Here is a 12,811-nt window from a genome sequence, read left to right as displayed (position 1 = left end):
TAAATGTGGATACACTTGGTCTACCCAATGCAGACAAGTCAAGAAGTTTAACCCTTCAGCTGCAGAAGAGCAGCCACAGACCACATTTCTCATGGTACACTTGGATCTTTCACTGGTCTGCCCATCAGTTGGTGGGATGTTCTTTAATCCAGTCACTGAACTAAACTGACTAGCAATGTAGAAGGCAAAACCAAACTGTGTAATTAAATCACAGTGATTACTGGGTAATGGCAGCAGCCTGGAAACACCATTTCTGGGCTGCATCCATCCACTCAAACACTTCTGCAGAAAAGCTACTTGAAGCCTGCTCACATGGGGTAGCAGCCAGACTGCACCCGGAAAAAAAAAAAAAATTACAACTGCTGTCTTCGTCATCTGCAAAATTAATGCTTGGTGCTCCACTTCATCCACATACTGTTGAAAGATTCTTCACTGTTATTATGCTTGAAGAGTTTTTTTTCCAAATGTCATATTGGCATGTAACAACCACAATATTCATAACATGCAGGTGAACTTTCATAAAGCAGAGGAGAAAATTAACATTCTTCCTTATCAGAGGAAATTGAATCTGATTTTTCATTCCATCAAAACATCTCTTCACAGACAGAATAAATCCCATAAATTGCTTTAACCCATGTATCTGCCTAGAGTCCATTCTATACGCTATTGTAACAAAGCATGTAATCAAAGTAAATGAGCATAATTACCGAGTGCAAATATCTGGATTCTTTTCTCAGACATTTCATATGTGACCATTTTACCATATGTTTACATTGAAAAATAAAAATAAAATACATTAGATTGGAAGATAAAAGGGTATACATTAAAAATTCATGCAGAAAGTGTCTCGTAGCCATGATTACCATTATAACTATTCATTCAAATCTAGTCTTTTCTCCCCAAATGTAAATTTAACCAAATCATAAAGCGTGGCCAAATAATAACCCATTTCAAGGGACAGTGGGGTCCCATGCTATCAGACTTCACAGCAAGACTCTCATTTCTCTCTACCAGGTAGGAACAAGAAACGACTGCACAATTCCATTTATTTAATGGTAGTTCAGGTGAATTTGTCTGGTTTTTTTACACTCGTGTTTCTAGTTCTAGCTATCCTGAGGGGTCAGACAGACTTCTTTAAGGGAACCTCACAGCTGTACAACTTTCTTGAGCAGTAACAACCCCCTTAACACATCACATCCCCATCCCCGCAGCTGCACTGGGCAGGGGGGACTGCCGCGACTCGGGAGCTGCCCTTCCCCACAGATGCAGCAAGACCAGGAAAAATTACATGCGCCTTTCTTTATCCTCCACGTCTGACAGAAGCAGAAGGCACGACCCGTCGTAAGTGTTACAAGTCAGGTTGTGTCACATCACAACAGCTTAACAGCATGGCTGGTGGCACAAGTCATGTCAGCAGTTAAATGACAGTAACAGAGTCACCTGTCAGGTCGTGGCTCCCGGAATCAAGTAACACATGCATATTGATGGCACGTAATAGTATGCGCACAGATACATCTTCATAAAGATAATATAAATCAAGCTCCTGTCCAAGACAGGCGCATGTCACAGCTGTAAGATGTGGAAGTTAATTCATTTAAATTACATTTTAAACCAGACAGAACCGTAATCTGTCCCGAGGCACGTTAATACATCAGGTATCCTGATCCATCTTTCAAACGGTCCTGAGTTAGATAATTTTTTTTTCCACATAACTACCTCTCAATTGAAAACAAGCCCTGAAATGATATTTAAACTACATTTCTCCTTCCACTCCGAGTGCAAATTAAGTTACATATTTAGAAAAAATAAGTCTTTCAAGAAACCAGCTATGCAACGTTAGCAGCAAATGACCTGATCTCTAATAATAACTTCATACTTATCAGGACTAATCCAAAATAGAAGTGCTCAACCGATTTTCTTTTCCCCCAAGATAACATTTTCTTCATTTCCTGATGAAACTGGCCATGAATGAAAGTGCACTTAAGCAAAGAAAACTACGCAATTAGACTCTTCTTCGACACATATGAATACAAGCATAAGCTAATTTACAAGTCTTTAGCTACGTTGTCTTGTAGGAATTTTTACACTACTCTGCTTCCAGAGCAAAGAAAATTACAGTCTTTGCTCTTGACTGTAGCACCCGAAGTTCAACTGTTCAGTGACATTTCTGGTGTGGTTGCTGGAGGGTAGAGGAGTACAGCTGAGATACAGTCCTACTAATGTGAGAGTTCCCCAAGACTTCAGGGTATTTCTGCAGGAAAAATATAGTTTGATTTTACATACCTCACACAAAAGCCCAGATGTTTGCAGTGTTTAGGCACAATGAGATGCATAGACATGGTACCCATGTATGCAAATATCCTGCTTCTGAGCATAACCAAAATGATTGCAGAAATGATGCAGATATGCAACACTTCAATACTTCTTGGTAATTTGCTTTCTGTGGTGTCTTCAGTTGCTGATATTTTGTTTTAGTGTTGTGTGTTAGAGAGTCTTTGAATGGAGGAAAATGCCACAGAAGATAGATCTCAGAAAAAAAAAAAAAAAGAGTTGCACATTTTACAGCTGTAGTATCGAAGTAGGAGACACCTGGTAGCAGACACTGAAATCAATACTGTTGAAACAAAATATGACAAAATGCAGACTCTTTCATTATCTGGTTAACTACCAAGACAGACTACCAGGGCTTTTGGCAGACTCTTTATCCTCAGGTGCTTTTAGTCACAATCACATACATGTCTTAACGGGATGCCCTAACTGAGGGTACAGGAATTACATTCCTGAATGGCACCAAGATCTCTCTCCTGTCTTCGGCAGGGGCCAGCACCAGCTACTTCAGCATAAAGTCTAGAAACTCCAAATAGGCAAGAATTGGGAGTAATCCCTCTTCCACGTCATGACTTGTTTTGAAGTCTGAAAGGTAGGAATCGACTTTCAGTGCTCCCATGGGAGGCTGGGCATCCCTCCCAGCAAGATATCCAGGGCTCCTGCAAACAGCAATAATCTTGGTATCTGTCTAAACAACCAATTCCTTTTTTTTGCATTATGCTGCATCCTCAGCCTCCTGGGCCCTGTAGGGCCACCACCTCCTCGGTTCAATTTCACAGTTTAACTCAATCCAAAATTACCAAATACATGCAATTACATGGTGGCATTTGCATCACCACGCTGTCCAAGCTGGACCACGAGCAGATGTGGGTTCACGTGCATGCCGGCAGACACGGTGCCCGGCCGGCAGCGGCCGTCTCTAACAGCAGCCTCATGAGCCTTCCCCTCTATCTTATTTTACAAAGTCAAATAGATGCATTTATTCCCTAAAGGGCTTTTCTGAATTGCAGCAGCTCTGCAGAAGTTGTCCACTGGCCCTGTGCACCAGCACCCTGCACAGGCCGCAGCTCTGCAGGCAGCGCCCAGCCTCAGCATGAACCATGGCTGGTCCCTTCGGAGACCCTGTGGGGCTTTGGCCGGAATGTGCTATAGCAGCAGTGGGGGGACACAGGCTATGGGAAGGCCACCAAACTGAAGCACAAACCCGGGTCCAGCTGCTCAGTATCAGCACTCAGTTAATCAGTTATTATTACACCAACTTTCCCACTCCAATGCCTTTCTGAACAACTTGCTTAGTTGAGTTTAATCCTTTGTTATTCAGAGAGCACCATTCTCCTCACGTGATATACCACAGACAAAAAATATTAAGATCTGGTAGTATTCTTCCTAATAGCACTAGATCATTATTTCCCTTGTAACTCTTACTCTATACATGTTACTCAAAGGCTCAGTACAGGGCACCATTAAAGAAACATTTAGGCCCCCGATATTACTGGGGAACACCAGATCCTGCTTTTTACATAGCTTTAGTAAGGCCAGCAGAACATCTTCAGGGCCCGAAATAAGTGAGGCAATTTCGCCTCGCAATTCCATCAGCCTTTTTTTTTAATGTGGGAAGAGGAAAGCACATTCCTGACCCTGCTTTGATGACACAATATCATCTCAATTCAATACTGCAGGAGAAATGCTGGACAGGTGGGATCCTGACCTGGGGAAGGAAACCCATCTACAACACCATCATTTTTTCAATGAAACTGTAATATTCAAATCGCTTTACAAAGCTGTGAATAGCAACAGAACAAGATGAGCATTGCCTTCTGCCCTAGTTATACCCTTCTCTTGTGATGATCTGCTCTGAAGTAACTGGATTGAGAGGGACTGCATAGGTGCTAGGCTGGTAACAAATCTTTTTTTCTCTTCTTTCTAATTGTTGGAATAAGCAGCAGCATTGAGCTAAAAATAAGACCAAGCATTCTCCAGATCTGCAATTATTCTCTCAACTTGTACGTGTCTACAATATTTCTTTCACTAATCACTACAGCACAAAATATGCCAGAATTGTTTGAAATCCGAGTCCAATCTCAGACACAGTAAAAGACTAATAACAAATGTTGTTTACACACATTTAATTCAACATACCAGAAGCAATTTTCTCACTCTCTTTAGCATTTTATTTGCTTATAAATACAAGTCAATACCACAAGATGGCACTTTCTTACTTGCGACACACACTATTATAAACACTTACCCTCTTCAAATGTTCCCAGATGTTTACGACATGTAATTTTTCAGTGGTTTTGAAACATTTAAAAAAGCAAGACCTTCTACAAACTGCATTTGTGTTTGATGTATATTAAATGAGGTCAGGTAATTAAATTCAAAAAAAGAATTTATAAATATTTCTGATAAGAAAATTTAAATACAAAAGCAGAGTTTGTATTAATTAAACTGAATAACAATTTAAACTGGCCATAATGTATCTACATGGTTTAATTTAATTTAAAATACTTTTTAAACAATCAAATCCTCTAGCCATTCATCAAAACACCTATCTACTCAACTCTTTAAAAAATATTATTGGTTAAGAAACCACCTATGCTTTTTCGTAACAATCCTTATTCTGTCCTGTAGGTGGAAATGAAGTAAAATCATATTCCAGACTAGAAAACAGGATAAGAAGGAAAAAACTTTAAAAAACCTGGTAACTTCAGACACTTCAACTCATTCTTCCTTGCATTTCTCAAAATACATGATCCATTTTAAAGTCTTTGAACGAAATGTAAACACTAGAAAACTCATTGTTGAAATATGTGAAGAATAAAGAACCCTGCACTAATATAGTGCATAATGATGCTGTGTCAAACTTGTCATTTACAATAAATGTCACATTTTCCTCAGGATTGTCATGCCTTTTTTTTTACTAATTCCTTTTGATGTCTGTAGATTCTTTTATTTTTTTCATTCCCATTGCTCAACAGGAAGAGATGTATTTTCTGGCCTCTTCAGAAAAGTTTCACAAGATCCAAGTCTTTGACTCCATTTTTTTTAATAAAGTGGCAAAATTTTAAGCTTGCAATACTTCTGTTCTGCCCGGTATATTACACATCAGAAGATTCCTCAAAAAACTGAGAAGTCGGAGAGTTCCAAAAAAGAAAGCAGTTAAGGCAGTCGATGTCTACATTTGGATTTCTTTTTTATGTTACATATCAATGTCTCCATCATAGGCTAAGGTTAGAGGCTTCTGCTGCGGAGGAGTGCTTTGATGCTGCTTTGTTTTTTTGCTGCAAGAAAAATATTTCAGGAGACAAAATTATAAACTGTAATACGCTCAGAAACGCCATCAAAAACCAACCTTCAACAAAAAATCAACTTCCCACAATGGCTATTTAATTTTGCAACCAGGTGACACAGTAGTACAGTCACTACTTTCAAGAAAAACCACATGAACCTGCTTGAGTGCTATTACGTGCGTGGTACGGACATACAGCCTGCCGAAAATGGGCAGCCAACTGTGCTCTTCATCTGGAGAGGAAATAAAGCATATTTGTCTCCCATGTCTTCTCACAGCTGACAAAACAAGGAACACCTCGCAGAAAAATTGAAACATGAACTGTCTAGGAGTGGGATATTCTCATTTTTTCTTTGGCACGGTATTGAAGCAACAATAATTATTATTGAGAAATACACTTCCTGACCAGCCTTTGAGTGATGGAGAACTATGTAATGTTATTTAAAAAATCCTCTGTATGCTCCACTGTGAAGCCATAGAGAAATGGCAGCTACATGGCTTGGAAAATAAGGAAGTTTCTAAGCAGCATCCAAAGGCTGTTATTTAAGCTTTTAACTGAATATGAAGACTGAGAGAAAGCCTAAGAGAGTGAGAGCGAATAAACTGATTTTGGATGAAAGAGGGCAACAATGCTGTCAGGCCATGGTTGTGACTCTTGGTTGCCTGCCCTGATCTGACAGGGGTTGAGGCAGTTTGCACAATTAATGTTTGTAAAGACCAGGCCAGCTCCATGGTCCTCAGGGACAGCTGTGGGTGTTGCAGGACACACGGACACTGGCCACTGCCCCCTTCGTATCCTCCAAGATGCATCAACGGCAGCACCTTTCCAAATATTCCAACCAGAGAGTGCAACACCAGCTCCGTCAAGCCAGGCCTACCACCCCTGCCTGGGGCGACTGCTGCTCTGGAGAAGGGCAGACAACTCCCTCACCAGTAAAGCCCAGTGATGCACTGGTGTGGACACGAGCTTTGGCATGCCTGGTACCCTATCCCTAACCGTGGCTGGTAACAGCAGCTTTAGACACATGACATGTTTCCACCTGATGTATTCAGTGCAAAAACCTATTTAGGGATTTCCTGAGCTGGAGCGTACATCCAGAAAACCACAATTAACACCAAGAGACCCAATCTCCTGTGAACCATTATGCCATCTTTGAATCCATTTATCTTCCTGGCATGCACAGTCCCTGGCAGCAGTAAGCTCACAAGGTAACAATGCACTGTGTGAAAAATAAAAACTTTTGTTTATTTTAAATGATCATTTCATCAGATGCCTCCTACTTCTTATATGGTGGGAAATAAGAATTCCCTAGTGCCCTTTTCTACTCCATTCATGATTTCATAGATCTCTATTGTATTCCCACGTCAAACATAATTTTCCAGCTGAATGCCCCTATTCTATTTAGTCCTTCCTTGAGCGGAAGCCAGCTCCTCAATCCAATCAGCCTCCTTGCCTTTTTTCAGTTTTACTTTATTTTTTTTTTTAAAGAATACAATAAAAAGCCCTTTCTAATCCCAGCAGAAGTCTGAATAAATATAAGCGCCTATTGATAATCAAAGAGAATTCTTTCCCTGCATGGTCACCAGACTTCTTCACAATTATGTCCGTTAACGTTTACAATTTGGGGACTTATAAATTACTCTGAGGTAGAGGCCAAATGAAGGCAGTTAAGTAATCCAAGCTCCAAAGCTCCATCCTTTCCTAAAGCCTTAAGGATTAAAACTCTGCATTAGAGCACTGTGATATATTTTGGATTGTTGAAATAAAAGCAAGCTAGCTTTTATTTAATGACAAAATACATGCCATACTCACCACATCAGGTAGGATGTAAAAATCAGGAAAACTATGATGAGGAACCCGCCAGCCGATACTCCATATACCCACATCTTCAGTTTACCATCTGTTGGAAAATGAGGAAAAAGGACAGAGGGAGAAAAGGGAAGAATAAAAAACTTTATTCTAAAATACACAAATTCATAAGAGATTAAGTAAAGAGAAAGCACACAAGCAAAATTAGTAGCGTCATTGATGGGAATACAGCAAGGACTGGCTGGGAATAATCCATAAACCCCACATGTTTGATAGAAAAAAAGATTCCTGTAAAAATCAATCACTTTAAAGACAAAATCTTATCTTTGGTAAGGAGTGTAGATTTTCCTCAATGAAAACTGAAAATGAACTCTTCATCTCAGTCTTCCAAAGCAGCATTATTTCATAACCTCCCCTCTGGCTGAGCTCTTGCAGTTCGTTACAGGCAGTCTGGGCTTGTGGTGCAGCACAAGAAATACAGCTTGGCCAGGCTCCTGCCTATGGAAAGGAGCAGGGGCAGGAGTGGGGCAGGGACAGGCAGCAACCCTGCCCACAAAAGGTGCTCCCAGGTGTGGGACCTCCTGCAGCAGGTGCTGAGCTGCAGGAGGTGGTGAGAAGACTGCGTAGCATCAGGGAGGCTGAGAAGGAGTTAGATGGCTGGCTCCAAGTGCAGTCTGCAGTGGACCCATGGCCACACAGCCAAAAACTCCCCCACTGGCACACATGGAAGGGAAGGGGGCCAATAGTGTGGAAGAATGGAAGCTTGCAATGGCAAGGACCTGCAGGACGAAGAGACTTCCCCTGAAGCCTGAGGTGCCCTTGCAGAACTGCTTCACTGCTCTGCAGACTTGAAGAGGAAAGACCTGTCACATCAGGAGAGACACTAGAGCTGTGTAAGGCAGCCTGGGCCGCTGCCCGTGTAACAACCAGCACAACTAGGAAAAGGTGATGTAGGTGGCCTCTTCAGGGATCTGCTTGGCAGAGCACCATGGGATAAAGCCCTGGAGGGAAGAGGGGCTCAAGAAAGCTGGTTGATATTCAAGAATCACCTCCTCCAACCTCAGGAGCAATGCATGCCAGCAAAAAGGAAGTCAGGCAAAAATGCCAGGCCTGCATAGATGAACAAGGAGCTTCTGCACAAGCTCAAACACAAAAAGGAAGCCTACAGAGGGTGGAAGCAAGGACAGACAGCCTGGGAGGAATACAGAGAAACTGTCCGAGCAGCCAGGGGTCAGGTTGGGAAAGTCAAAGACCTGATAGAATTAAATCTAAATGTCAAGGGCAACAAGAAAAACTTCTATAGGTATATCTGTGAGAAAAAGAAGACTAGGCAAAATGTGGGCCCTCTCTGGAAGGAAACAAGAGACCTGGTTACCTGGGATATGGAGAAGACTGAGGTACTCAATGACATTTTTGCCTCAGTCTTCACCAACAAGTGCTCCAGTCACACTGTCCAAGTCGCAGAGGCAAAGGCAGGGACTGGGAGAATGAAGAACCACCCACTGTAGGGGAAGATGAGGTCAAGACCATCTGAAGCTGCACAAATCCATGGAATCTGAGGAGTTGCATCCACGGGTCCTGAGGGAACTGGCAGATGATGTGGCTCAGCCACTATCCATCGTATTTGAGAAGTCGTGGCAGACCAGTGAAGTTCCTGCTGACTGGAAAATGGGAAACATAACCCCCAGTTTTAAAAAGCAAAAAAAGGAAGACCCAGGGAACTGCAGGCCAGTCAGTCTCACCTCTGTGCCTGGCAAGATGGAGTGGATCCTCCTGGAAACTATGCTGGGGCACATGGAAATAAGGAGGTGATTGGTGACAGCCAACATGGCTTCACTAAGGGCAAATTGTGCCTGACAAATTTGGTGGCCTTCTATAACCAGGTTACAGCATTGGTGGATAAAGGAAGAGCAACTGATGTCCTCTGTCTAGACTGTGCAAAGCATTTGACACTGTCCCACACAACATCCTTGTCTCTAAATTGGAGAGATGTGGATTTGAGGGATGGACCACTCGGGAGATAAGGAATTGGCTGGATGGTCACACTTAAAGAGTTGTGGTCAATGGCTCAGTGTCCACGTCAAGAGCAGCGATGAGTGGCGTTCCTCAGGGGTCGGTGTTGGGACTGGCATTGTTTAATATCTTTGCTGGTGACATGACAAGCTGTGTGGTGTGGTCGACAGGCTGGAGGGAAGGGATGTGCCATCCAGAGGGACCTGGACAGGCTGGAGAGGTGGGACCGTGCAAACCTCATGGAGTTCAACAAGGCCAAGTGCAAGGTCCTGAACATGGGTCGGGGCAATCCCAAGCACAAATACAGTCTGGGCCATGAGTGGATTGAGAGCAACCCTGCGGAGAAGGACTTGAGGGTGTTGGTTGACAAGAAGCTCAACATGACCTGGTAATGTGCGCTCGTAGCCCAGAAAGCCAACCGCATCCTCAGCTACAGCAAGAGAAGTGTGGCCAGCAGGTCGAGGGAGGGGATTCTCACCTCTACTCTGCTCTTGTGAGACCCCACCTGCAGTGCTGTGTTCAGCTCTGGGACCCCCCAACAGAAGAAGAACATGGACCTGCTTGAGCAGGTCCAGAGGAGGCCACAAAGATGCTCAGGGGTCTGGAGCACCCCCGCTGTGAGGATAGGCTGAGAGAGTTGGGGGTGTTCAGCCTGGAGAAGAGAAGGCTCCAAGGAGACCTTAGAGAGGCCTCCCAGTACTCCAAGAGGGCTACAGGAAAGCTGGGGAGGGACTCTTGATCAGGGGGTGTAGGGATAGGATGAGGGGTAAAGGTTTTAAACTGAAAGAGGGGAGATTTAGATGAGATATTAGGAAGAAATTCTTCACTGTGAGGGCAGTAAGACACTGGCACAGGTTGCCCAGAGAAGCTGTGGCTGCCCCCTTCCTGGCAGTGTTCAAGGCCAGGTTGGACGGGGCTTTGAGCAACCTGGGCTAGTCGAAGGTGTCCCTGTCCATGGCAGGGGGTTGGGACTGGATGATCTTTAAGGTCCCTTCCAACCCAAACCATTCTATGATTCTATGATAAGTACAGGACCCCAGTGGCTGCTCTGGGAAAGGCAGTTCAATGTTTAGCTGACCCAGACAGAAATGCAGGTAACACCTGATATGTTTAGCCTAAAGAAAAGAGAACTAAGAAGGGATGGGATTGTTCTCCATAAATACTTGGGGGTCAACTGGGGTAATCACTAGCAAGAGCAAGTGAACAAGCTACTTAGAGCTGAAAAACGCTTGGGCAACAAATGGGAATAAATTTGGCTTAGAATAATAACAAGCATATGCTTTGTAATAGAAAGAGGGATAAAGTTGTACAAGAGCCTTCTAGCTGGGCCACAGGAATAGAGGACACAACTGGCTTAAAGACAAGGTAAGGCTCTTGATAGGACTGTTTGGGTTGCAACGACAGGGGACCTACTCTGTGACCCTTGCAGGAACCCCTCCATACACATGAGCTTGAGCTTGTTGAAACATTTCCTTCTGATAGAAAGTCTCAAAACACATTATTTGGACAGGTCCTTAATTATAAGCTATGCATTAATAATAATAATTTTTAAAAGATCAATATTTCTGTTTCTTGCTCTGTTCTGGCTGTACAGCTTTCCTTGTGGGCAGAAGCAATGGTAGTTTTTTCATGCAGCAGTAGTCTGAACTGATTCAAATCAACAGAGCTGTTAATACATACTGGAGGCAGGAATAGGAACCTGTGCCATGCCCACAGACATGGTTTGACAGCGGCCATTTCAAACTCAGTCATGCGAGTGAGGAGTTACTTCACAGACAATCACTGAGCCTGTTTTACATTTTATGTTTGAATGATGAAATTTTTCAAAGGGAAACATATTTAATCAGATCCCATTCTTTCTCTTTTTTCTTCCAGGCTCTGTGGAAAGGCCGAGTACCTCTCACAGATTTTCTCTTCTCCTTGAAACACTTACAGCCTATCTCCCATGTGAGAAGAGAGAGAACTGACTTCTCCCATGGGAGTTCGTCAGGACTGGGTAGGTTGTTGGGGTTTTTTTTTCTGAAGTCTGGGTATGAAATTTGTCACACTCTCAACTTGAGAGGGCCAAAAAACATTTAGCAGTTCTGCAAAGGGACTGTCATAGCCACAAAAAGGTATCCCACCATGTCTGCTATGAAGGAAGCTATGCTCTCCGTCCCCACATAAAGGCATTAGACCATGTCATCCTACAATTTAAACAGTGCTATTTAAATTGCCTCTCAACTTGAAAAAAGTTTCTGTACCTGAACTCTGGCCTCCCAGAGTGTGGTAAAGAAAGGAAAAACACAGCCTGATTCGAAATCAGTTCTGTGCACTCCTGCAGAGCATTTAAAAGAACAAAAACATCAGCCTCATTAAATCATAATAAAATTTGTGTTCCAAACTGTACATAGGAAGGAAAACCACAAATCAACTGCAGAAAGGCACGTATAGTTTTACTGACAGATATAAGTCCTTAGACGTACACAAATGTCAAGGACTATGGTACTGCAGGGCGGTAAATGCCAGCCATACAGGGAGCATTCACCATCGACCTGTTATCAAGAGCATAACTGGTAGGTAACAGCGGTTTCCTGGCTCAGCTAGCAGTAATTATTGCAAACCCCCAGACTAGTAAGCCTGAGAGCCTGTTTAACAGGAGTAATTACATATTTTGTGAAGAAGTTACACAAAGGGGAGTGATTTGAAGAGCACCAGACTTCAGCTAGGGTCAAAAGGGCACATACAGACTGAAGAGTTACCTGCAGGATGCCATGGGGTTGGTGATACACTCAGCACACATAGAGCACATTTATTCCTTTCCCATATATTGTTTCTATAACATTTCTGCTCTAAAATTAAATAACACCATGTTCTGTAACCTTCTTAAGTCCCTATGTCTGTCTTGTAGTCCCTGGGGGAGAGCTGGCTCACAGACGTTGCACTGTGGTCAAACCCACCAAAAGCTTTCAAGGCTGCAGCCTTGAATGCTGATTTAAAAAGAGAGGATTGCAGCATCCACCGACACCTCTCTCCCTTTTTCTAACTCCGTAAAGGTACCATCCAAAGAGATGACACCTAAGTAAGACAGCCTACAGAGGTCCACGGATGCTGACAAAAAGGCAATTAACCCCAAACTTGTGACTCAAACTGCTGGTGATCTGCGTGGGCTTCTGGATGATGGGTTTGACTGAAAACCGGCCAACTTTAAAAGGCTTTGGACTGAGCTGCTCTACGAGCTCAGAGACTGTCAACGCAAAGGTTAACTACTGTATGCAAATCAAATATGTAAATGTAACATTCAAAGTGTGATCACACATATCAGACAGAATTATGGCTCCCTGAATCCCGTAACAGAACCTTTCATTACATGTTTTCTAAAGTCTCATGTT

The 12,811-nt window shown here is 43.0% G+C and overlaps 1 protein-coding gene across 7 annotated transcripts in view; it reads right to left on the bottom strand.

The window, feature by feature from the left end:
- Positions 1-4,476: 4,476 nt before the first annotated feature.
- THSD7B (thrombospondin type 1 domain containing 7B) overlaps positions 4,477-12,811 on the bottom strand; it is a 331,460-nt gene continuing 323,125 nt past the window's right edge. For 6 of the 7 annotated variants that reach the window (XM_074873761.1, XM_074873766.1, XM_074873767.1 and 3 more), the window contains 2 exons: positions 7,431-7,518; positions 4,477-5,609 (listed from right to left, as the gene is read on the bottom strand). In XM_074873761.1, coding sequence (XP_074729862.1) covers positions 5,528-5,609; positions 7,431-7,518 — 170 coding nt within the window. In that variant the 3' untranslated portion in view covers positions 4,477-5,527. The remainder of the gene's footprint in view (positions 5,610-7,430; positions 7,519-12,811) is intronic. The other variant, XR_012629528.1, reaches the window with a different exon arrangement.

This window comes from Strix uralensis, chromosome 6 (genome assembly GCF_047716275.1).
Source record: "Strix uralensis isolate ZFMK-TIS-50842 chromosome 6, bStrUra1, whole genome shotgun sequence".
In the NCBI taxonomy this organism is placed as follows: Eukaryota; Metazoa; Chordata; class Aves; order Strigiformes; family Strigidae; genus Strix; species Strix uralensis.
This window is presented reverse-complemented; position numbering and strand designations above follow the sequence as displayed.